Source organism: Toxotes jaculatrix, chromosome 2, assembly GCF_017976425.1.
Source record: "Toxotes jaculatrix isolate fToxJac2 chromosome 2, fToxJac2.pri, whole genome shotgun sequence".
NCBI classification, from domain to species: domain Eukaryota; kingdom Metazoa; phylum Chordata; class Actinopteri; family Toxotidae; genus Toxotes; species Toxotes jaculatrix.
The window spans coordinates 11,878,187-11,904,895 of record NC_054395.1 but is presented as its reverse complement, the minus strand read 5'-3'; the positions used below and the strand labels follow the sequence as shown (position 1 = coordinate 11,904,895).

At 44.1% G+C, this 26,709-nt stretch overlaps 1 protein-coding gene across 1 annotated transcript in view; it reads right to left on the bottom strand.

Moving 5' to 3' along the window:
• The window catches only part of celsr3 (cadherin, EGF LAG seven-pass G-type receptor 3), a 102,398-nt gene extending 83,699 nt beyond the window's left edge, over positions 1-18,699 (bottom strand). The window contains exon 1 of the mRNA XM_041048078.1: positions 12,954-18,699. Within this exon, the coding sequence (XP_040904012.1) occupies positions 12,954-18,699 (5,746 nt within the window). The remainder of the gene's footprint in view (positions 1-12,953) is intronic.
• Between the last annotated feature and the right edge of the window lie 8,010 nt (positions 18,700-26,709).

Sequence of the window (26,709 nt, the reverse complement as noted above, 5' to 3'; positions counted from 1 at the left end):
CCCTCGCGTTTCAAAGAGCTGAGGGAGTTCAGTGCTATCTCTCTGCGCCAGGTAGCCTGACTAATAGCATACTCAAAGCTTCTTGAATGTCAGAGCATCCAGAGCTCGCTTCCTGGAAATCCAGATGGAAATAGTCTGCAAAGTAGTGTATAATAGAAGCCCACAGCTGGAGCTGAAAACATCCCCAGAAACACTTTTAAAAGCTGCAATACAGGGGCAGGAGGATGGGTCACAAGGCAGAGCCCTGGCATTTTCCTTTAAAGAAGAAAGCAAGAAAGTCACAGAGGAAAGCAACCAAAGGTTTGGAGATACTGCTCCGATGGTTCGTGAAGGGAGTATCTGTGTTTTCAAAATGTCAAAAAAGATGAAAAAAAAGCTCTATTGCAACTAATAAGGTTTCATTGTTTTGTCTAAGAACCTCTCAAAGTTTGATGAACTGGTCTTTAAGACAAAAAATATCCAGGAAACCGCTTGGTGTCTTGCAAAGGGGTACATCAGCAGAGCAAATAGCTATTGATAACACGGAAGAGATGTTCTAATTTGGAGGTTTTGAGTACAAATGTAGCCTAAGTATATTTCTTGTTTCCTAACTGAACCGCAAAAACAGCATAAAGTGAAAATTAGTATGCTGCTTTACAATGTATGATAAAAAATGGATATACAATATCTTTTGTGCTGTGGTGACACACAATCGACTGTATCAACTGTAAAACCTGTTTCAGATGCAGAAGCTACCTAGAGAGTCACTGAGATACGCGTCATTGATTCACCAGACATCGGCCTCCAAGGTGCAGCGCTTGCTGTAAAGGTAAAAGCAAGCTGTTCTTATCTGTGATCAGTTCATTCTGTTACAGCATTCACATGGCTTGTTTAGTCAGATTCCTCACACTGTCACTGTAGGAGGAAAACCCTGAACATCCATTAAGTGAGCTTTGCATGAATTAATCGAAGTTGATACCTTACCAGGAAGATTAATGTCATTTTAAAATCTGTTTCGAATGGGGGATCATCGGGGCATGTTCAGCACTCGCCACCAATATCCATTTATTCTGGCTCATTGTCACTCACTTCTGAAACGGCTAACTTAGATGGGGTTACTGGTTCAAGTCCCTACATGGTTCGGTCATTGACACATGGGATTGACGCAGCCATGGTTGAGAGTCTGACTCATTCTGTATGCACTCTTGGATTTATAAGGAGTTGGGATTATATAAAAAAAAAGCCCACAAGGAGACACGTATTACAACTAGCATGCATAAACCAAAAACAGTCAAATTGGATTTACACTGAACAAAAGCTGTGTGCCGCTACTCTGAAACGCACTAAACTCTGTCATTGTGCCTTCAGCCCATTAGTTCACAGCCCATGCACAATCACATGGTTTTAAATCCCATTTCACACTATGTTGTCACATCCCTTTGTTTGGCCTTTTCCTGTCTCCCCTGGGTGTTCACCGTCCTCAAAAAGCCCTGATAAAATATGTGAGCAGTCTGAATTTTCAAATCGCTGTGTAACAAAAAAAAAAAAAGAAAAAAAAGAAAACTGAGGTGTTTTTATGTTTTCAGCTGCATAAGTTGCCCTCAGGTCAGGAAAATAAATGGACACACTGGCCACTGAACAAAGGCTGCCCTTTTTTAAACACAAAATGTTTGAAGTTGTTAACAGAGCGCAAAAAGGACTGTCTGTTGCACAGTCACCTAAAAATAATGACTGCAACTCCCCGAGAGGGAGTGAAAGTGGGAACAGCCAAAGTGGCAGTTACATACAAATAAGCACAAATAACTGAATAAATAGATAGAGGAAGAGAGAGGCAGGCCATACATTAATGCCACAAATAACACAAGCGTTAACAATATTGTATACGCATCATTACAAAACACACACACACACACACACACAAATATACATAGAGCCTGGGCGCCGGCTTGACAGCTGATTTCTGCGCTCTGTTTGTTTTTTAAAGCCCTTCTACCCTTGAGGTCTGGGCACTCATCCTCAGCGCAAAGTAGAACAGAGTAGAAAAACAAAGCAACACACACACATACACATACACACAGCAGCCTCGCCAACATAATGGTTTAAACCACCCTTTTACAACAGAAGCACTAATCCTTTACATTAAACCAGATACACACTTAACTTCCACAACCACTGCACACAAAAAGCCCTCTCACATGTAAAGGCTCTTACTTTCAGTCCATATCACATTTACACACACCCTCATGTCTGTAGTGCTTATAATAAACAAATCCACAGTGTAACACAAATCCATGCTCTGACATGCAGACGTGACATCGGTTAGCAGCTGTTTCTAGCAGCAGCCATCCTCCTCCATCCTTCATCTGTCTTCAGTTTGTGCTGCAGCTGCTGCTGCTACTGCAGACCAGTTCTTCTCTCAAATTTGCAACCCCAGAGATATTAAGTTTGTGTGTGGGGGTTAAAAAAGACAGAACCACACTACATGCAAAAAGAAGAACTTCTTATCCTCAGGCACTGTAAACATGGCTTCACCTTATCTGCGGTGAGATGTTGTTTTTGTGTTAAATAATTTGGTATTTTGGGGCATAACACCGTGGGCTGAACTCTCTCTCTCTCGTAAATCACTGCAGTCACCACAGCACCTGAGGCTGGGTGTGTCTGTAGCAGCTTTCATCGCTCCTATCACTGGGAGGGCCTTCTGTTACCTGAAAAGATCCCAAATTGAAATTTTCCAAACAATTGCTCCTGTGGGGCGGTGTAATAGTGCAGCAGTAATGGTCTGCTCAGTACGGTGTGTACAGCAGGAAGGGATCCTGAGATGTTTACTTGTGTATCACTCAAATATGCACACAGAAACACACACACACAACAACTGAACGATATATGAAATACAACTGTTAACGTTGACAGTTATGAGAGATGAGGAAACTTTGCTCAAAATAGCAAAGCTGTAACAGAAACTGAGAAATTAATATTGTGAATTTTGTGATTGTATTCGAGCAAAATTTGCCAAAACGTGTCTGACAACATCAGCAATACCGTTGTTCAGTGAGCTGCAGTATCTTCTTACCACCAGTGGCACCAATGAGAACAGCTGGTGGTATCTACACTTCACTGTTACAAGTTATTTTAAAATAAAAAAAGTTCTTTTTCAAATCAAATAACAAATGAGACAACTACAGAAACACAACAACACAAGCACCCAATTCACCAACATAGTAAATGGGGGAAAAAAAAAAACTTCCAGAAATGGAAATAAATAAGTAACTTCAATCCAGATGGATAAAGACAGCTGCTGCTTCATCATTATGGATCACAAATTGCGGACCCAATTTGAAACAGAAACCTGATCTGAAAGGAACTCAAGGATGGTCCGACCCAATCCACAAAGACCTGATTCTAATCAGACCCGACCCAAAATGTGATCAAGACGAGCAGACCCAAAGCGAGAGAGCGAGCATCAGTGCTGGCAGCAGCACTTAGCTGCAGTTCACACTCAGTGATGAAAATGATCATGATGCACTATGTGATCAGGGCTGATAGTGAATCCAGATTAATGGGAAACGTAACTTGAGCTCACATACCTTGTCACATTTATGAGAGGATTGCCTGTATGGTCCATTTAACAAGTGACCAGAACAGAGTAAATGGAGGGATACTGATGGCTGCAAAGGATACACCTAACTCTAACTTTAGCCCCAAAAGATGGCTGCATTTCTCAGACACATTTGGAGGAGACCTTGAAATGTGACAGGCTTCATCAATGTGTTTGGATTGTCTGTTTAGAAAGTCTGCAGGATTCAACCAGAGAGTCTTTTGAAATTAAAATGCAACAGAGAGGCTGGTTTTCTGTCCAGCTTCTCTCCCTGCACTGATTTTTGTTTGTTTACAGTAATCACACTAATGCCGTAAAGCTAACATGGGAATGATTTATTGATGATACAATGCTAAACATAGCATGGAAGTTCCAGTCTATTAATGATCTTTCCTCAGTTTCACTGCATTGCGTAGCTTACTGCTCCCCGGTGGCTGATTTGGACTGAACCCATTCTCATTCAGCCTCAGACCAGCACAAACAAATCATTAAAATGCTATTTGCAAACACTTATATTTCCATTTTCCATTCACCATTTAGCTCTTTGATGTCTGAAAGGTTAGGAGACCTTTGGATAATAAACTTTGGCTGTATATCTTGAAGTTTGTGATGCACTGAAGTTTCTAATGTGTTTTGCATCTCTTTTTTGTCTTTCAAAGGACTGTAAAATAATTGTTACTGGCAAACTAAAAATAAACTTTACTTGCAGAGGGAGTTTTGACCAATCGTCCTAAGCCCCTTGGTTGTTTTGATAGTTAAAGATTAAATAAAGGACCAAGACTTTAATCCTAATGAAAGGTGAATAGTGTCCTGATGTCTCCCAATCATTAATTGGAGGCTTTGTTGCATAACAGTGAGTTGCTGAGGCTGTTCTTCTGTTCTTGTCTTGGTCCAGCCCTCTTTTCAGTATTTTTGAAATGTAAATATAATGGATAAATGTCAGCCTTCCTAATTAAAAAAATAGACAAAGCACAAAACATCCTGCAAAGTGCAGGAGCGTAGCAAAAGCAGACAAAGAGGGGAAAAAGATGCATGGATTTTGTGCATTTTGTGATATTTATCACAAACATTCATCATATCATTCCAGCAAAGGCAGTTTGTAGTGAAACCCTCAAATGTAATGAAACTTTCTGCAGCAAAGAATTTGAACATTTTTCCTGTGATCCATTATGCAAGCTGAATATTCCATCAGAGCCAATACCATATTCAACCTGCATAATATAAGTGATATGTACCACAAGTTTTATGACTTTCTCTTCCAGGCTACAGAAGAACAGTGTGGAGAACTTTGTGTTGTAGTGCTTCCTGGGGAACTGGGGGATTCATAAGGTAGAATTTTTTTTTTTTTTTTTTTTTTTTTTAAATACAATGTGTCTGCTTTGACTGTCTGTAAAGAAAAGCTGAAGCTGTACGTGAGCAAAAAGCCTCAAGAGTGAAAGTCAGTGGAGCAAATCTCCAATATTTTGAGGTAGGAGTGTATATTCAACATCACAGAAGCTTAATCCACAGTTCATTGTCTCAAAAACGTTTATAACTCAACCTAGCTTCCAGACGGTCAGATAGTTGGTAAGTATTTCTATTTTTCTACTGTATACCAAGAGAGTACTATATTTCATATCAGTCTGCTGAGAAAGAGCATAGGTGACACAAAAAGGGTGTAAGAAGCAAATTTCAGGACCAAAGGCTTCCCAGACCAACTGCAAATCTCTCAGCAGGGAACATGAATTTGTAATGCTCCCAATTCCCTGAAAACTTCTGTTGACATATTCACTCATAGCAGCCCACAATGTCTGAATTTTCACTGCCAAAGAATTCCCCCTTCCTCCCGTGCAGAATTGCTGCCTTATTTATCACTATTTGCCAGCAGTCGTCTTGTCACTCAAACCACATTGTTATCCCAGAGAAAAAGACATATCAAGTGGTCTGTATTTGTACAGGGCAGTTCCCTAGATGAGGATGTGTACAGCTGTGTGACTGCAAAGTAACTTGGCATTTACAGCAAACGACTCTTGAGTGCAAATCTAACAAATCCTGCATAAATGAAAGCTGGGAAACAGACACTGTATCGACATGTTTAACTGTCACTCTGATTTCCCTCTGTAAGTCTCCATTGTTCCTTCTTTTATCCATTTGCATAAAATAACAAAATCCATTTACTTAAGCTGTGTGGCCCCACTTTCCATTTATCACAGGCTTTGTCTTGTGTCAAGCACTCAGCTATGTGATGGTGTTATATTGTTAGACAGACATGGCTCTTCAGACTAATATCTCTGGCCTTCTGTGAGCTAAAAACCCCTGCATGATAGCAGATTAATGTTCTTATACAGACAGCTTTAAACAGATACTGGATCTCTGTCAGAAACACTGGCCACACATATTACAATCTCATACAAAGCAGTGGGGGCCCCTTGCTGCCCAGTATGTGCTAAAATATCACAACTAACTGCTACAACCACAACCAACCAACTTAATTTAAGCTTAAAAAATACACAGGTTTTAAAGAGAGGACAGTACTGGTCAGTGTAAAAACATGTTAAGGTCACAGGTTTGGTCCCAGCTTTGGAGTCATGGTCACAGGACACTAACTATCCAGTGGAGAAACCTGCCATCTGGCCCTCTGATCTGGGGAGAGAGAAAACTGTGTCAAACTCCATGACCCCCTCTGCTCCACCTGAACCATTTAGCTCCTGACAGGTAGTTGATGCACTGTGCCTCCAACAGGATGAAGATGTGGAGAGAATGTCTAATGGATTCTAATGGGTTGGTAAAAGTTTCTTTATAGTGTGGCTGCTACATTGTGGTTGGCCAACATGGGAAGTATATGTAGGCCATGGTGGCTGCCATGGGTTTGAGCCCATTTTGTACACTTTTTCATGCTGTATCTCTTTATCCTCTGCAAATATCTTGTTATCTTAGAGTCAATATGTACGAATTAGCAAAACAAAGCAGCATAGAGTTGCATAATTTGATGTCACACTGGGAGTGTTGTAGGAGTAAAGTAAACACTTTGTTAAGCTAAAAAAGAAGTTCATACAGCATGTTGTCCAACCACATTGGCAGGCAAAGGTGTTTTTAGCTGTTCCAAAAGGCCTCACTCCATGGCACCAGTAAAGCTGAGGTAGACTCTCTAATCTCTAGCTACTCAAATCTGTACAGAGAGAGATGGGGACTGGTGGTAAACAAACAAACACAAACACACACACACACAAACACACACACACAGACATGGCCTATTTTATAACCACTCTGTGTTGGTGGTGAAACTAAGCCTGTGGGGCATCCTGAGGGTTCAGAGGGCGAGTCATGTTTTCATCAAAACATGACATTAAAACTGATTCATGACATTTACAGTCTGTGTTCACTTCTCTTTTCCTATGCCTTTTATTTTGAAATGCATAAGCTGTGACTCACCTTCATCACTGCAGAAAATATATGGTACATGTGAGTGTGCCAATAGAAAGACAATAGATTGATGGTGCAAATACAGAAAATATGGTTTCTAACTATGACATCAACAACAAGAACAAAACAATTTTACCTCCGTACCTGTAATACTGAGTAAAAAAAAAAAGCATATTATCCAGTATGAGAATAATTCAGAACATATTTTCTCTTGGGTTTTGACCTTTCTCAGCTGACCCACATGTAAATGCTTTAGTTTCCTTACACATGAAAGACACATCAGTGTGTTCACACATACATTCACTGGTAGGGTTCTAGTTAACATCAGTGCAATGACCTATATGTTATGTAAGTGAATTCATGGTGCACTGACCTGTGTCACACTTAGCAATGACATATGTAAAGTAAACCGGTGTGTAAATATATTGGTGTCTTCATTCTCATCACCCCCTCAACTCTCAGAGGCTCCAGCACACACACAAACCATGAAACTCAAATCAGTGTAGAGGAAACACTGGTGCTCTATATTCTAGGTTTGTGAAATTTGGGTTTGGGTTGTGAGATGTATTAACTTATTTGGAAAATGCTCACAGTTGTATACATGAACAAATTACACCACTATAATCCTACACTATTACTTTTGAGTCCCTTTTTCAAGCTTTTTAAAGCCTGTTTAATCAGTATTATTGTTTTAACCAAAGATCGAATGACAATGTGTAATATGAAAGACGCTGCTCACAATGACAAACACAGAAATGTCACTAACTTCAACAGCTCTTCTGAGCTTTTTAGCCTCTTTTAGCTCATTGTTTCAGTTTTACATGACTTTACTGTTTGGGTTGGTCTCAGTACTTTCATTGACTTCATTTCCAGCAGCAGCAGACAGCTGTTTTCAAGACAAAAAACTCTGTTAAACCTTCTACACCCAAAAGCAAACAGCAGAGGTGGAGACCAAATCACAGCAAAAAGAAAAGTGAATTATTGCCCTAATTTCTTCAGGTGGACACAAACACAACTTCAAATGTATATTAATATTCCTCTATATCCACTGGATGTGGGTGATGGTTTAGCTAGCTGTAGGATGCATCCTCCTCTAAGTGGCTAAAAAGTAAATTCATTCAGCTTTAACCAAATATGAAATCAAATCACGATCAAAGACACTGCTACACAGCTGGGCTATATTAGGTTGACAGCCAGTTATGACTATTAGTCATTTATGGAAGAGGCCTGGCAATGAGCTTTTTAATGCTGTATAGTTTTTGAAGCAAAACGAGATGACAGATCCAAAGAAGTCAAACCATTTGGAATAAAGTATGGTGGACATCTGTGGTATACTGGGACATACGCTGCTAATTAGCCCGAAACCTAAAAGGACAGAGATTTGTAGCAGTGTTAGCAATGGTGATATAGCTACTGCCAAAGCAAAATCCATGTATTTTTCAGTGTTACACAAAACATAAAATTGAGCTGGAGTGATACTTCTCCAGGCTGCATGTTAGCAGAGTATCTGGGGGTTTCAGCAAACATCCCAGTTAGGCATGAGTGAGCCAGCACTCACAATATCAGGACCTTGAAACTGAAGCAGCAAAATGGCATTTAGCAATCATTACTTATATAATTTACCCCTATGCTTTTCCAACTGTGACATGTCAGAATGTCCTCAATGAAAAAGACCAATTGAAAAAGACCTTCCAGCATGCTGACAACACAGTCTTCATTTAGCAAGAGAAGTCTGGTTGGGCACATGATTTCTTTTCCAACAAAGCCTCGCTATGCATTCAAACTGCTTCACACATTCCCAACTGGGAGTTCGCCACTACAACCACGGCCTTTGCTGCTGGCCACTCGAGTAACTGGGTGAGGAGGGGGTTGCTTTGCTCAAGGGCACCTTGAGCTGATGCTGTTTGGGGTGCCAAGATAAAGTGGCTTTTTTTTTTTCATTATTTGTCCCAAACCAGCTGACCTTAAAGCCAGTGTGTGTGCCTTAACTACTGGCAACATAAGTATGGATGCAGCGTTTAATCTCTATGCACCATAAATATGGGAATTATCCTGAGAATCAACAGAGTGGAACTGACTGTTACAGAGAGAATAGAGAGAAAGAAGAGACAGAGAGTAGGAGAGAGGAAGGGAAGGGGGAGACAAAGAGAGGAAGTGAGGGAAGACTGAGGAAGTAAGAAAGCTAGACAGGGAAAGTAGAGAGAAAGAGAGGAGAGTAGTCCCAGCACTCTCTGGCATGCCTAGATATTATTCATTGCAAACACATGAGTACACTCTCAAGTGCACTGCTTTGAACCACCTGAGAGTACACACACACACTTATGAACACACATGCACACAAAAACTACTATGTGCAGACACAAAGCAAGCCTAAGCACAGACACACAGAAAAATCTTTTGTGTTACAAGAAAACATTGTTCAAACGTGCACAAACATACAAACCAGGCACGCACATGCCTGAGAAACACACAAAAAGACAACACACTCACACTTGGGTACACATGGACACACATGAGGAAAGGAAATGAGGAGAGAAGAAAGCAGCAAGGAGGAGAGGAGGACAGAGGAGAAGAGCTGAAAAGAACATGCCATGGAAGAGAAACAGCCCATGAGAGTTTTGTGAGGATTACAGGAAAGTATTGAGGAAAAGGGTCGGATGAGAGAAGGATGGATTACTGAGTGTGGAGGAGGGGAAAAGAAAGAGAAAAGAGGTAGACAGAAGAGGCATAGCAGGTGACTAAATAACATACAGCGGCAAAACGAGAAACGAAAGGAAGAAAAAGAAAGGACAGAAGATGAAAAAGGGAGGGAAAACGACAGAGGAAACAAATGGAAAGAAGGATGATGAAAAAGAAGGGAGGGAGATGCAAGAAATAAAAAAGAGACAAACTCATTCATCCATTCATCCAATCCAAAAACGGCTAGAATAAAGGAGAGGAATAAAGTGATGGGTAGAGGAGGGACGGGTAGTCACAGATAACACACAGCAAACAATGAAAGTGACAGCTTTGCTCCGAGCCTGACTCTGGCTGACTGTTGTTTCATTATAATCTCATAACTGTCAAATCCTGGAGCAATGGAGAGGGAGAGGAGGAGGAGGAGGAGGAAAGAGGGAGCAGCAGAGAGAGACAGAGGAGAGAGAGAGACAGGGTTAGAGAGAGGGAGAGAGGGTGAGAAAGTAAAATGCTTCTGTAGTGAGGGAGAAATAGAGAGAGAGTTGGGAATGAATCTACACGTCTGGTTCAACTGAGCTGAATGCACATTGGAAGAGGCAGATGGAGACCAACGTTGGCACACGCATACATACATACATATGTACAATTCATGGCGCACACACGCATACACACACACACACTGTTAGCTCACTCATTCACTCACTTTGGCTTAGTTGCACATTCACTCACTCACCGCTCCCCTTAATAAATCGTATGTTTGTTCACTTTCTTACTTCAGTCCCTCTACGACTTGTTCACTCACTCACTCACTGACCCACCCACTTACTGGTATTATTGTCTTTTTCTTTCATTCACTCACTCATTTACTTTTTCACTCAATCACTTATTTATGCAGTCATATACTCATTCCTTCACTTTCTCACTCACTTGGTCATCCATCTCTATCACTGTCATTTTGTCACTCATGCACTCTTTCACTTCATCATTCACTCTAACATTTAATTTCACTCACTCGTTCACTTATCCACTCGCTCACGTGCTAACACGCGCACTCAATCGTTAATTTGCTCAGTCACTCATTCACTATCTAAAACTCATTCATTTGTTCACCTACTCATTCACTCAGTTGCTTTCTCTTTCACTCCCTCATTCATTCTCTCACCTATCACTTGCTCACTTCCTTGCATGTTTGTCACTCATTCACACCTTTGTCAGCCTCTTTCTCTTCAATTCACTCATTTACTCCCTCATTCACCTTTTCTCTTAGTCACTTATGAACTCATTCCTTCACTTTTTCACTCGCTCACTCTGTCATTAATCTGATCACTTTTGAACTTCATAAGTCACTATTTTATTGTTAAACTCACTTGTTCATGTGCTCACTCACTCAGTCACTCACCCAAAATGACACGAAAATGAATATGTATGAGCCTGCATTGTCACCAGTGAGGCTGATATAAAAGCAGTGTAAATAGGGTAGCAGGTCACACACACTCCCAAGCCAGTTCTCCTCCATTAAAGCTTTCTGACAGAATACAAACGCAGCACTAACCAGGCCTTCAAAGCAACAATGCTGCTCTTGTTTTTTCCTTATTCAGCTTCCACTGCTTTGATCACTGACAGCAAAGAGTTCTGTAAAGCTTTTAGAAAGCCCCCCTTTTTTTTTCCTTAAAGCCAAAGTTTGGAAATGCAAACACATAAACAACAAAATGAATCTAAAAACAAATTAAAATAACACTGAATTCAAAAATTCAAGATGCTGGTTCTTAAATAAATGCTGTATATTCACTGTAAGGAAAAATAGTGGATGATTATATTCTTGTGTGGTAGCCTCAAAAGAACTTAAAATATAAATTTGACATTGAGCCGAGAAATACTTTCAAATTACTTATTTAATAATTTGAAGCTTGCCACTTCAAAATATGGCAATGGCTGATCCTGTGAGTTGTGCACTTGAGTTTTCTTGCTAAAAATCACTATTCTGGAAAATCAAACTGTGTTTCTCTCCAAACTAATGGCCCATGGATTTACACTTAAAACTGAACGTTTACTGCCCCATTTCATCAGGAGATACATCACATTAACCCTCGTATTGTCTTCGAAAACAACATGAGGGTTAACCCTCCTGTTGAGCCGAAGACAACAGGAGGGTTAAAAAAAAAAAAGTACTGATACCATTTCATGTGATGTAATTGGCTCTGTCAGTAGAAACTGTGTGCTTCCTTGTTTCCTGCTAAATAGATTTTCTTTAATTTTACAAAATCACCATGACAACTTGGACCCCACTTAGCCCAGATCACCTGTCAATCAAATAGTGTGGGTGGTGCTGCGACATCGATCTCTGCTCATAAGCACACAGCTCCTCCAAGAAAATTGTCATTGCCTGCTTGCAACAGCGTACATCATAAAGCAGCAACATATTGACCGATATGACATTGAAAAAATTACCATTTACCAATAATTAACATCACCTATCTCATATTGAGTGACAAGTGCCTTCAAATATTTATTGAATCTGTTTCTTCTCACACACGTCTTCTCCCTTCTGTGATGTACAGTCGCATTTTCCCACTCAGAATCCACACTAAGCATTTCACATCTTCTTTTCCTCGTGCTTTTTTCATGCACTTCTCACCTCTTCCACACTTTCAGACTCTGCTAAGTCAACTAGCATCAGTCTCCCAGCTGTTTGTCTCTTCGTGCTTTCAGGTAAATCTAACTTGAGCAACAGTCCTGTCACATTCTGTGTTTCTCTCTCAAACACAGTCACACACAATTTCTCCCACAAGCCTTCTCCTTGAGGGACTCAGGTACAGGTAGCAGATGTCTTAGACACAGGTAACAATTCTAATTTTCTTGCTTTCTCTCCTCCTCCCTTTCCACTCATTCAATTAGCTTTCTTTCACACGCACACACATGCACAATCAGCCGAATGTTTTTCAAATAGCCCAGTTCAAGTTTAAAAAATCAAACTCATTCCTTTATGCACACAAGTGAAGACAAAATGACAAAAGGAAAAGGCAGAGGCAATGCCCACAGCTCAACCAAATACCACCCAGTCTTATCACCCTGCTTTCTCACTCATACAAACCTGTAGAGTCTGAATCCTTATCTTCACAGAATTTACTACAGTGAATAAAGCTACAGGGGAATCTAAACTGACTACACTCACTCACTCACTCACTCACTCACACACACACACACACACACACACACACACACACACACACACACACACACACACACACACACACACACACACTATCCCATCCTTTCCATTTTTCCCTTCATGGTCTCTTACCCGTGACGGTGATCAGCATGGGAGCCACCAGAGGCCTGTTGTTATCCAGTTTTCGGCTCAGTCGGATCTCTCCACTGGTGTGATTCAGGAGCAGCAGGTGAAGCTCGTTGCCCCTGTCGATGGTGTAGTACAGCCTGTCTGACACATCAGGATCATGGGCGGGTACCCTCCCAATTACCCCGCTGGGGAAACTGTTGGACCGATTGGACACAAAGTTGTTGAAAATTATTTGGAAGTCCTGGAGGGTGGGTCGGTTGTCGTTCTGGTCCACCAATCGGATCCGAACAGTGGCCCGGCTGACTAGAGGTGCTGAGGTGGCCTGGACTACAATGACATACTCATTGCGAGCCTCGTAGTCAAGATCAATAAGTGAAGTGAGCTCCCCAGAAAAGATGTCCATCTGGAAGATTTCAGGGATGTTACCCTCCACTATTTGGTACATGATCTGAGCATTGGCACCCTCATCCGGGTCAGTGGCCGTGATCTGGGCCACCACAGAGCCCACTGCACTGTTTTCCTTCACTAGAACTTCAAAGTCATCAGCAGGGAAAACGGGGGCATTGTCATTCACATCAAGAACCGTCACCTGAATGTGGACGGGGGTTCGCTGAGGGGGCACGCCACGATCTACGGCATAGGCTGTGAGCTCATAGAATGGCACGCTCTCACGGTCCAAACGTCTAACGGTTCGGACAATTCCTGAAGTAGGTTCGATGGTAAAATCTCCATCCCCATCCTCACCATTTTGGAAGGTGTACTGAACACGGCCGTTGGCGTGGGCATCACGGTCAGTGGCTGAGATTTGGAGAACACTGGTGAAGGGAGGGGCATCTTCGCTCACTGTTCCCTGATATCTGGGGCTGAGGAACTGAGGCGCATTGTCATTCACGTCATTGACATTCACCTCAACGTATGTGGTGTCTGATTTCTGTGGTATGCCATTGTCTTTAGCTGTTATGGCCAATGTGTAGGTCATTTGGTCCTCGTAGTCGAGCTCTGCCTGGAGTGTTATAGCCCCTGTGGCTGGGTCAATGCGGAATTGTGGGATATTGTCCTCAAGGTAGTATGTGATTCGAGCATTTTCGCCGACATCATCATCTGTGGCACTGATCACAACCACGGTGCTTCCTGGTGGCCGGTCTTCATTCACACTAACAGAGTAGTGGGCGCTCTGGAACACAGGCCGATGTGTATTAGCATCTGTGATGTTGATGTGCACTTGACAGGTGTCGTGGAGCGTGCGGTCTGAGGCAGTGACTGTCAGAACGTATCGCCGCTCCTGTTTGTAGTCCAATGGGAGGGCTAGGGAGAGAAGTCCAGCACCTCCTGCCGTGCTGATGGCAAAGCGGTTTCTGGTGTTTCCTCCTGTTATCTGATAAGTCACTGCACTGTTGACATCACGGTCCACTGCTGTGACAGTCACTACACTGGTACCAACCGCGGCATCCTCGTTCAGGCGGGCATAGTACTCCTTCTGGAGGAACTCAGGGCGGTTGTCATTCACATCCATCACTGTAATTGTAACACTGGCTGTAGCAGAAAGAGGAGGCATGCCATAATCTCTGGCCTCCACACCAAAGAAGTAGTGCTCCACAGATTCTCGGTCGAGGATGGAGCTGACAGTGACCCAGCCCGTTGCAGAATTGATAACGAACGGTGTGTCAGAGCTGGTACCGGTTAACCTGTACTCCAGGCGGGCATTATCGCCAGAATCTGTATCAATGGCCTGGATGTGGAGGATAGAGCTACCAACTGGGGCGCTCTCGAGCACAGACGCCTGGAATGGTGTGGAGACGAAGATCGGCGGGTTGTCATTGACATCTGTCACCTGTACACTAACAATCCCAGTGTTGTTGGAGAGTGGTGGTCGGCCATTGTCCTGTGCACGAACTCGAAGCGTATACTCCCGTTCAGCCTCATAGTCTAGGGGTGCCACCACCTGGATCTCACCAGTGACACTGTCAATGGAAAATTGCCCACGGCTGTTACCACTGATGATATTGTAGTGAACGGCAGCATTACTGTCCTTGTCCCGGTCTGTGGCACTCACACGTAGGATCTCAGAGTGAGGCCTCACATCCTCTTTCACTGCCACTACATAGCGTTTTTCACTGAACTGTGGCACGTTGTCATTTTCATCCAGCACGGTGATGAAAACTTTGACAGTGGCAGAGCGTGGCCCTGGATCCTTCCCCTGGTCACTGGCCTCCACTTGGAGAGTGTAGTGCTCGTTTGTTTCTCGGTCCACTGCCCCACGGGTTGTGATGAGGCCAGAGCGTGGGTCAATCTCAAAGGCCGATCGGGCCATCGCAGCTGAGTCACCGACAAACCGGTATCGAATATTGGCATTGGACGGGGAGTCTGAATCTGTTGCTCTGAGCTGTAAAATAGGATACCCTTCCTCTACATTCTCCCTAATCGTCTCCCTATACTCTGTCTGCTCAAATATAGGAGAGTGATCATTCCGGTCTGAAACAGTAATGGCCACCATTGTGGTGCCAGAGAGGCGAGGGGAGCCATAATCGGTCGCTGTGACCCGGAAGTAATGCAGATCCATGTGTTCTCTGTCAAGAATCTGAGTGGTGGTGATGAGACCTGTGTCTGGGTGGATGTGGAAATAGTCAGATGAGCGGCTGTTCATCAGTGGGGCCATTGAGTAGCTCACTCTGCCTGCATCTCCTGCATCTGAGTCTGAGGCAGACATGACAATGACTGAGGTGCCAGGTGGCTGGTTCTCAGCCACTTGTACTTGGTAGTTATACTGGGAGAAATGGGGATGTCTGTTGGCTGCACGTCGAGAGCGAGGCCACGGCATCAAAACCCTCCTCTCCTTTTCTCCCTGTGAGGTTTCATCATCGGCTACTATTATCAGTCGTTCCAGGCTCCTCTCTCCCCTTGAGCTGTGCCTCTCCTCCACCTCTTCATCCCTCTCCCTCTCCACCTCCCCCTCCACCTCTCCCCCCTCACGGCTTTCATCCGCCTGGCTCTCTTTCTTCCCTCTATCTGGCTGTGTGATGCTGGTGGTGCTACTGCCCCTCTCCTGACCCTTCCCTCCCTCTGCCTGGCTTGCCATTGTTATTCCCTTTTCCCTCTCCCACTCCTCCTCCTCTTCCCCTTCTCCCCCTTGTACTCTCCCTCCTATCAGCCGCGCCTCTCTTTCGCCCTCCCCCACCTGTAATTTTCCTCCCCCAGCGGCAGCAGCAACAGCAGCGGACCCCTCCAAGCCTTCTCCCTCCCTATCTCCATCCCTCTCCCTTTCTCCCTCGGCCCCCATCTGCCGCCTATCTGGCTGTCTGACACCTTCGGGCTCTAACGGCACTTGCTTACCGGATTTTAATCGCATATGTGCATGGTCCCCGCGCTCAGTGGCAGAGCAGTCGGTGGAAATGCTGTCTGCGCACCCTGCTTGGACCATCTCTCGCAGCGCGCTCTCCCACAGGTCTCCCTGCTGGGTCTGGCCATGCCGTTGCGACTTTTCTATGTCAGATTCATGACTATATCCATCTATCGGCTCGCTTTCCCCCTCTTCGTTGTTGTTATTACTGTTAGTGTTGAAATTGCTCCACAAAAACACGCGCTGAGAGTTTATGGGAGCTGTCCGTGGTGCTGAAATCACATCCTCCACAGGAGGAGGAGGAGGAGGATGAAGCGAGCGTGGAGAGTCATCCTGCCATGTGGTCAGGTTGATTTCCGAGAGAAACGAGAGGCGGTTTGCTGTAGTGTGATGAGGCTGAGTGAGAAAACGTGGTTTGAATGCGGCTGCAGAGCGAGACGTGGCTGACACAACACTGGGAGATTTAACGGGAAACTTAGCGGGCGAGAAAAAGCCTGAGTCACCCACAGGCACTGTCTCAGAAGTTGCTTTTACTTTTTCAGCAGATAGACAAAGCTGTTTGGATAGGTTTACACTTCCTGCATAATCGCCTGTTTGTGTTAGAGTGGGCGTACTGAGCACCGGGCCGGGATATTTAGATGCGATTCTGGCGCTTTGGCTGGATAGAAAACGTTGGCCGCGCGTCTCAGTGATGCTGCTGGGGGTAAATTGGATGCGGAGATTCCTCTGAGCTATGCCTCCCTCGGGGACGATAAACTCGGCTAAATATCCATCCCCCATTTCTCCTCTGTCCAAACAACCAGAGCAACCACCGGGAACCCCCCCGCTCTCTCCCCGGGTTTGACTGCCCTGGCCTCTGGTTCCTGGTGCTGATTTCCCCTGCCGAAGCTTATTATCAAACCTACACTGGAGCGTCAGAATCGGAAAAGCCAAATCATTATCCGGATAATTAGATAAATTAATGTGTTTGTTGCCTTGGTTCACCCCTCCTCCATCCGTTCCCTCTCTCTTATCATCCCTCTCTCTCCCCTGATCCATAACTCTGGCATGGTTATACTCAGCTTTCTCATCATGGAGAGGGGGTCCAAAACAACCGAGGAGCCCCCTGTTACCGGCGCTAATCACTGCGCTACACCTGTACGCTTTCCTCCCCTCCTCCTCATCCCCCCCACTCCATGCTCCCCTCTCCTTCTCCCTTCTCCTCATGCACCCAGTCAAACAGCTATCATCAACCCCCTCTCTGTTGCTGAAGGGATCGATAACATTGTGCCTGCCCAAATGAGAACAATTACCGGCCCTCCTGTCCACGCTGGCTGAGCCCCCATCAGCACCGTAAGCCTTGTTGTTGTTGCTGTTCCTGTAACCTGGATGTGGCTGAATGTTATCTGTGTAGCCGCTCTGGGAGGAATTACAGGCTGAAAAATGACAAATGTGGTCCAATTTTGATCTCTGGATACAGTCTGAATTCTTTGTGAAACGGGGATTACATCTGAAGGTGTCTGAAGCCTCAGCGTGCGGTGAACTGTGTCCAGAAAGAGGATGAATGCAACAAGAGCAACCGGTTGGCGAGGGGCCAGGTGAGGGGTGGTTGGCCGCGCAGAGGGCTTGTTTGTCGGGGCTTGACCAGTGGAGGAAATGCCCCGGTGTCGGGGAGCACCATGAAGCAAAGGGTCTCCTCACCTCACCAGCCCTCTCCAGCACCTCACCCCCTCTCCTCCCTCCACTTCCGGGTGCCCTGCACAGGCCAGAGGCGTGCACAAAGGCTCTGGCGGCGCCACGTTTGGCGAGGTGTGGCCTTGACGCCGGCCACCGTTGCGCGCACGCTCTAGTCCTTTGTACTGCCCGTTTTTTACCGTTTTGAACCGGCGATGAGGTGAAAGCAGGTGAAACGGGAGGTGAAACAACGCCCTTCCTCCTCATCCCCCCTCTCTCCACTCCCTCTCCTGAGCCGACGCCATCTGAGCTCGACCTGCTCCAAATTCCTGGGTGGAGAGGAGGAGGAGGAGGTGGAGGTGGTGATGGTGCTGGAGGACCGTCTCCACTCCTCCAAGCCGTCCCGACTCTTTTCAGTCTCTCCTTCCTTGCCCCATCCTGCTGATATCCTCCCAGCGTCCCTCCTGTGAGCTGCACTCCAGAGCATCCCTCAGTCTGTATCCGCTCTACGGTCCACCTGCTTGGGCGTAGATACCAGCTGCCAGTCGGCGACTCCCCTGCTTCCTTGCACCGCTGCTGCTGTTGCTTCTGGTTCACTTTACCGGCGTCTCGGTGGCAGAGGCCCGGGGTCCATCGGTTGGAAACCCCTCCTGTAATCCACGTCCCCGGGGCGAGGGCGAACAAAGGGCCGAGGAGAAGCAGGTGGAGTACCAGAGACGAGTACAGGAGCGGGGTGAAGCCCGATAGCGGTGCAGCCATTTAGTCTCTTCCTTTCTCTGTCTCTCCCCTCCTTTCTCCCTCTTCCACCTCTGCCTATTCTCCCTCTTTCTCTCTCGTGTGCGCCTTCCCTTCTTCCCGTTACTTCTCTCTCTCTCTCGTTCCGGCTAGGTGGCCAGTTCCAGGACCGCCGGCACCGCCCGACACCTTCCCCCAGGCTCCCCCGTCTCTCCGTCGGCCTGGAGAGTTGGCATCTACCCGCTGTGGTCAGTGGAGCTGGAGGTCTGAGCGTTAGGAGCGGCGCGGCAGCAGCATCTCTCCTCCCGCTCATTCACATCCAACATGGCTTACACACTCACACTGACTGACTGACTGGCTGGCTGGCTGGCTCACACACTATCCTTCAGAGTGCGTGTGTGTATGTCTGTATGCATGTGTGTGCGCTCCTCTAGCTGTGGCAGCACAGCCCGGTGGTAGGCTACTATCCATCCATCCACACACACACACGCACACACTCACAATCACACTCTCCTCCTCTCTCCTTTTTTCCACCCCTCCCCCTATTGCTTGCATCTCTGCCGGCTCTCTCTCTCCATCTCTCTCTTTCACTCTCTCTCTCCTTTCCTCTCTCATAATGGTTGGCTCCGGTGCGCAGGGCTGTTACACAGCACCCGCGGCGGCAGCCATATCCACAACTGGAATAGGAGGGGGAATAGTCTGTACCTTACACAATCACACCGTCATCACCGTATCATCTGAATAATTATCATCTTAACAAACAGCCCCGCAGGTTTGTCACCCTTCACGAGGGTTATTCAGACAAACCCAGCAACGCTGCTGATTCCTAGAAATGAGACCTAGAAATGAGACACAGCAGTATTCTGACATTATAAAATAAAATGAAATGATGCAACAGTGGGACAGGGTTTTGGATGAATTGCAGAAAAGCAATTCCTAGAAACTTTTACCAAAAGGGGAAAAGAACAACATCAAAATAGCAGTGTAGTAGTGACAGAGCATTAAGGTCTTTTATGGTAAAGTATTTTTTATTTCTTTTCTTTTTTTTTTTTAATGTAAAAGCTCCAGTTTCGCAGCGTCATTTGTTAAACTAAGGACTAGTTTTCCTTGTTTTATGATAACATCTTATGTCCAGCAGCACGCAGTGTTTTCCCGTCCGGTGATGTCAGCTCTGAACTGTCAGGTTAGCTCTTGTAAAAGTGACGTCATCTCCCGTATTATCACCGATGAGTAATTCACACACACACACACACACACACACACACACACACACACACACACACACACACACACACAGAAAGAAAACATCCATTGAAATTCCATTTCAGTGACCATATTGTGAATAATGTTTTACTGTGGATGGAGAAACTAGCCTATAGTATCTTTCACAGGCTTAATGGCCCCACAGGGATTCATATATTTGCCGTAGTGCCCATACAGTATTCTACTAAAATTTAATATAGGATTACTGTGATTCATTTCTCTATAGTAAAGGCACATGCGCGCAATCCGACAATCATCCCAATTTAACACTAATTTGCGCGTGGCTAAATGGGCAGATCCATTTCCTGATACTTGTTGAAAGAAAAAAAAATCACATTATGCAAATATGTAGGCTACAAATTTCCTCCAACATTCACTCACCATTTCCCCATTCAATACCAATTTATAATGCCGGCTGGGTGGTGTAAATGTTGTTGGGTTTTTTTTTTCTAATGACACGGCTGGAATTGAACGTGATTTCTTCCTGTGGCTGGTGGGTGGAGATACACAAGGCGTGTCAGTCGGGGACGCCGCGCATCAGCGCTCGGAGAAGCTGAGGAGCAGCCGGATACCTCCGCGTGACCGAGCATGCGCGTGCACACGCACGTGCGCATCCACATCCCTCGTGTGTTCTCCCTTTTCCCTCTGTCTCTGCTGTGTGTGTGTGTGTGTGTGTGTGTGTGTGTGTGCGTTACTGTGTGTGTGAGCGTGTGTACGATTTCCATGGTTTCCAAGGTACTTCAGAGGACCAAATGTCCCCACAGAGACAGAATGAGGGAAAATCCTCCAAACTGAGGACATTATTTTATTTCTCTCTTTCTTTCAGGAACTGGTTTAGGTTTTGTCTAAAACGAACTCATTTGTCTCATAAAAAGAGTTGTGCTGAGTCTAAAATACACATAACATTGATTCTAATTTGTCTTGTCTTATTGTCGTTCTTTTGGGAGATCATAGCTAGAATCTATTAAACTGTATATTTTTACTGGACTGTTTACTGTTAGTGTCTGCACACTCAAACGTCTTTGTGCCATATTGCTGCCTAAACATCAAATAGCACAATGAGAACAAGTCAGAGATTGTATTGTGCTGTCCTCGCCAATTAAGTTGAGGTGTGTAACCAAAGCTGTCTCACTTTCCAGTCAAAATAAATGAAAACTAAATGTTGTGACTGACAGTTCTTCCAAATCAGTGCAGTGAAAGCATGTCCCAGTGAATTTGGATCCCTGCCTCTCTTCTTTTTTTCTTTTTTCTCAGAGCTTGTGGAACCTTGGAGCGCATCCACAGCAGTATGGTGCTCCAAAATGCATATCCTCCTTTTCCAAAAAGATTTGAATGCACCAAAGAAAAATGCTTTCCCTCCCCTCCCTCCCCTCTCTGGGTGTCAGCAATCTCCCTCTAGCCTCAGCCTCATGCTCTGTCACCAGGTTTTTCTGCTTGTTTTTTTTTTTCTGTTGTGGCTCCGACACCCTCACGCCTCAGTCAGTCGGTGTGATTACTGTGGAATGTAGGTTATTGTGACGCAGGCTGGCGGCGTTAACAGGATTTGGAATGGGTGCGTGTCGGGGGAGCACGAGGACGTCTAGACAAGTTGTGACTAGGCAGCGTGTGAGACTGTGTGACAGGTATTACTCAGTTTACCATCCATTCAGTGATGATAGTGTAGATGTAATGATACCTTTCTCAGCTCAGTAGGAGAAGCTTTCTTTTTCTTTGCCACCCATTACGGAGATCAGAGGTCAAGGTGACCCCTTAAGCAGAGCATTTCAGTGGGGCAGGTGCTTGGCTGGTTGGCTGGTAAAGGAGCTTGAGCTTCCAGCTCAATCAAGGTCTTCTCTCTTGCTGCTCTGTCCCTGAAATCACAGAAACTGAAATATTGTTACAATGCTCCTCACTGGGAAATTAACACACTAAGGCCAGAACAGTTTCAGTTACCAGGTATGAAATATCATTGTTGTCATCGTCTCCTCTTCAATTATGCAGAAGCTGCAGCTGAGACTAGAAATGATGTTCTTTCTCAGGTAAGAAATATTGTCTTAACTTAGAATTTAATGTGCTAAAACCTGACAAGAGCATTGGTAATCAAGGTTGTTTGTTTTTGGGACTGAGTAAACTGAGAAATTCAGATTTTGTTATGGCAAAAAAGGACCCAGAAAATTCTGTGTGTAATGTTACAGAACAAACACTTTGATTTACTATTATACAGTATAAAATAATAGGCTTCTTATACAGTGTGTGTCAATGGAAAGGAGGAGGAGGGGATTACACAGCATATTTCACATTAAAAATATTCCCACTCCACAGTACAGAATATGAAAACGAGTTTAATCCTCGTACGCCCTTGAAAGCCTTTGAGGTATTGATAGTCTTCCGTCTATCAGGCCCAGACAGCAGTGAATCCACCGGGGGAAAATGTCTGGCATGAAGTCATTCTGATTCCTATTCTGGAAGATGGATGGTTAATTACACTGAATGGGAACACTAATAACATGAATGTAAAAACTTTATGAGTCCCCCTATCCTTTTTGGATAGGAGGGCTCATAAAGTTTGTTGAGATATAAATAGAGTCCAACTAAATTTCATTTGCAAATTTGGGGAATAAAACAAAAGCTCAACATGGGCTAATCAACTATTAACTGCTAGCAGAGAGAGAAATAAAGAGAAATGAATCTGACAAAACCACCTTATACATCTGTCACCAGGGTGTCAAGCTCTAAATATATTTATTTTGATTGGCATTTTGAAAACGTGAGCTACAGATTACATCACAGACCTTGAGACCTTGAAGAATCCCCAATGCACCCTTGAAAACTCTTGAATTATAAATAGCTCTGCCTGTCAAATCAAATAAAAAATCTGACATAAAATCAACTGAGGCTGATCCCTGCTCGTTGGTGTTGCTCTGATTAAGTACACAGAATGATTTAGCATGCCCTAATTAAACAAACCCATAGACACATTTTAGATTTTGTTTTGATTTTATCATTTTTACATTTTATTAATGAGAGAGGTTAATAGGATTTTACATTAGCTGTTTCGTGTCCACCTTGATTTTTTAATTCTGAGAAACTGGTCAAATTAATTAGGCTGAGTAAGAAGTCTAATTGATGAAGCGTTGAGTGACAGCGAGGAGGGAGTGCTGCACCACTTAGAGCTTTTTAGAATGGATCAGAGCAGCTGGACAGACTATAAACACTAAACGAAACTGACTGACAGACAGTTTCTACAGCACCCTGTGGGGCTCTAACATCAGAGAGCGAGAGGATGATGGGAGGGGAGTGTGAGAGGAGGGAAGAGATTGGAAAAAGACTGAGTGAAAAGGAGGGCGAGAAGGGGAGTTGGGGTGAGGGAGAAAGGGGAAAGGAGAGAGGAAGGAGGAGAAAGTTAAGCCGCTGCAAAACATGAAACATGGAGGTGTACAGTGTAAATTATTCTGGTTGCAGTCGAAGTTTACTCTGCTCACACTGACTGAAAAAACCCAAAGTTTTCACACCAAACATGAAGCTGAATACTGAAACTCCAGAAAGTACTTTTTAAAAACACTGCATTTTAAACACACACAAAATATAAAACATTAGAAAATGATCATACAACTCTGTGAATTAGTTTAGTTGGATAATTTCTTATTGCTCCGCTGCTCGCAAAACACACTGCTCCAAAACAAATGAGAAAGAAAAACATTGGCCTGGACTCTCTTGCAATTAGTTTGCTCCCTTTACTTGTTTTATGTATTATGAAAAAATGTCATAACCTTCTGCACGCATGGCCCAGGAGAGTCTGAGCTAACATCCCCGGAAATGTCACTAGGTCCTGATTGGGGGAACTCCTGCGGCACCTTTTTTCAGAATGTCTTTACAAATTTGCAAAAGACTGTGGATGAAGCCACACTCTGAAAATCAGGTGAAGAGACAAGAAACACTGACTACAGGTTCAGACACGACAGACAAAGCAAGAGATGAACGAGTGAGGTGGAGGAAAAGAGGCGAGGGAAAAGATTAGAATAAGAGATGAAGCACGGAGGGTAACTGCAAGTGTCCGAAACTAATGTTTCAATGACCAACATTGATTTTAAATTTGTCATAATGCAACTTTCAGTCATATTGATTGTCAGCTGGCTGCTGACAGTCTACTGTCAACAAGCAGCAGCCCCCCAAGCCACCTCATCCAGCCCTATGTAATTACATTAGGCTATTTAATCATCTAATTCCAAGCTATCAAACTCCCATTTACAGATTAAAATCTTGACAGGTGTCTATCCAACCAAAAATACCCACAAGCCTTGATAAGTGATGCATGCTTTGAAAATTTAGGCCTATTTCACAGCACCTCTGCCCTCATGAAGTGAGAGGGATGAAGGCAGAAGCAATGTGGATCAGTCCTCTGCAAAGCAGCAAAACACACTCTGAGCACTTTCAAGGAAAAAAAAACATCCACCCTCAAAGTACTGTGACAGTTTTCTGTTATCAGTCTGTGAAATTAAACACAATCCAGTTAGAGCAGCTTTATGTTTTCATGCATTTAAACACATTTGTCTGATCTCCACCTGCCACGTATGTGTCTATTTCATTTAGTCATTTCCTACAATCCCCAGAATGCTTTTCTGTCTGTATATTTCTGTCTTGCCTTTCAGCTGTGGATTGTGCTCTCACAGGAGGAGGGTATTTGTTTTTTACTTTTCATTTTATTTCAGGTCTATTTTATCCAAAATGTCAGTAGAGAAAAATGTTCTATCTGCACCTTCTGCAAATAATAACCTGTATGATTTTTACATGTCAGTGCAAAGTGGTGGTACTGACTCTAAATTGGTCTTTCAGGTGGCTGATTGTAGCTTCCACTAGAAATGTCCTAATGAGAGGCCATGCAATCTGTTTTCGCTAATCAGCCATAAAAAAAAAAGAAAAATACACCACCAAAGAATGCAGGGTACATTTTAGGTACCTTCTTTTTAAAGGTGTGAAAAGAGTTGAGGTGTATTTTTCCTAGAGAAAGCTGGGTTTGGCTCAAACAGTATCATGAATAGCTACCTGATTTTGTGCAAAATGAAAAGCATAAAGTTTGTGTGTGGTTTCTGAACTTTGCTAATCCTCACTTGACTTTATCTCATCTTTAAACAAGAGCAGTGATCTTTGGGAAATTTGACTTCAGACCACGGGTACTTTCATGATTCAGTATGCGGCCTGTAATACCACTGGCCGTGGAGTCAGAAATGAGTAGACCTAATTCAAATGAGAAAATCTTATTCCCAGTTTAGCTGAGGTAATGTGGGTCAGGAACAGCTGGATCCTGCTGCTGATCCACTCTGCTGCCGTCTGCTCTGCAATCCATTAATAGCCGCGTTTATGCACACACTGACTGAATATCTAATATTGTTCTCCAAACAGGAAAATAATGCAGCCGACTGTCTGACTGTTTTGACAGACTTAAAATGACCAGATGTTTTGCTAACTCCTATAACCTGCTGACTGCATCTGAAATCAAGGCTCTTGATGGAAACCATTACATGGTAAATTAAGCAAATCAACTATTTTTTGAATAACACTTGTGCAAGTTTTTGTGGTGCCTAAGCTGATGAAAATTATAAGTATTGTTGACCAGACCACACGAGAGGGGTTTAAAAAGATGTGCTATTGTGTTTCCATCTGCAACACTGCATTCACATTAAATCAGAGGAGGAACAGCATTTCATCAGCATTTTTAAAATTGCTCAGCTTGGGGGGCAGCACTACAACATTTATACAATTTCCTGTATGTCACGCACAATATCTGAAATGCCGTGAATTGGATTTTCACAAGCCCCTCAGAGAATTATTCATTTCATCGCTCCGCTGTGATATTTTTCTGGCATTTCCTGGGAGGAACATTATGATGTTTGTTTGCATGTAGGATTTTCTGGGAATGATCTCACCCGTGTGTTCTTACATCTCTAAAACTGCAAACATCAGCCCAGTGAAGGCTTTGGGTTTGTATTATTTCTTTTTTTTTTTTTTCTTATTCATGTGTCAGTTGTAAAAACTGACAACCAAAGCTTGGACAGTAATTACAGCTTAGAAATAAAGTGATACATCTGTTGCCAGTGGGCTGATACCATTTATCAGGGATGGCACATGTTTACTGTTGCTATGATGATTTTTAAAGGCAGCAGAGTGCCTGTTTAGTGTAGAGCTTTTTTTTATTGTTGGTCACCTTGGTAAAACCATGTGTGTGTGTGTGTGTCTGTGTGTGCGGATACAAACGTGTGTATGCTTGGCCAGTCGACCAGCCTCTATGTATTGAGGGATCAATAACCGGCTGACTCCTCGCGGGAAGTCTCCTCGCTGCCTCAAGCCTCCAGGCAGGGGCCCGCGTGCTTTCTGTCGGTGTGGGTTTCCATGGGAACAGTCAGTGAAAGTGTGTGTGCATGTGTGTGTGTGAGGTTGAGGGGGTACACTGAGACTGGCGGATTACTGCTGCTGCTGCTGCTGCTGTGTGTGTGTGTGTGTGTGTGTGTGTGTGTGTGTGTTTGTGTGCGAGAGAGAAAGACAAGAAAAGGTGAGCATAGGGGTTGAGGAAGATGACAAAAAAGAAAAGCTAAAAAGAGAGGGAACACAAGTACAGAAAAATCACACACATATGTGCACACACACACGCATACAGATACACAACAGATAAACAACACAAAGAAAAAGCCAGGACAACAAAAAGACAGACGATCTTTACAGATAAGGTCGTCTCGGGTCCTCATTGGTTTTCCCCTCTCGCATAACACTCCCACTTAAGTGCCTGCTGCCATCGGC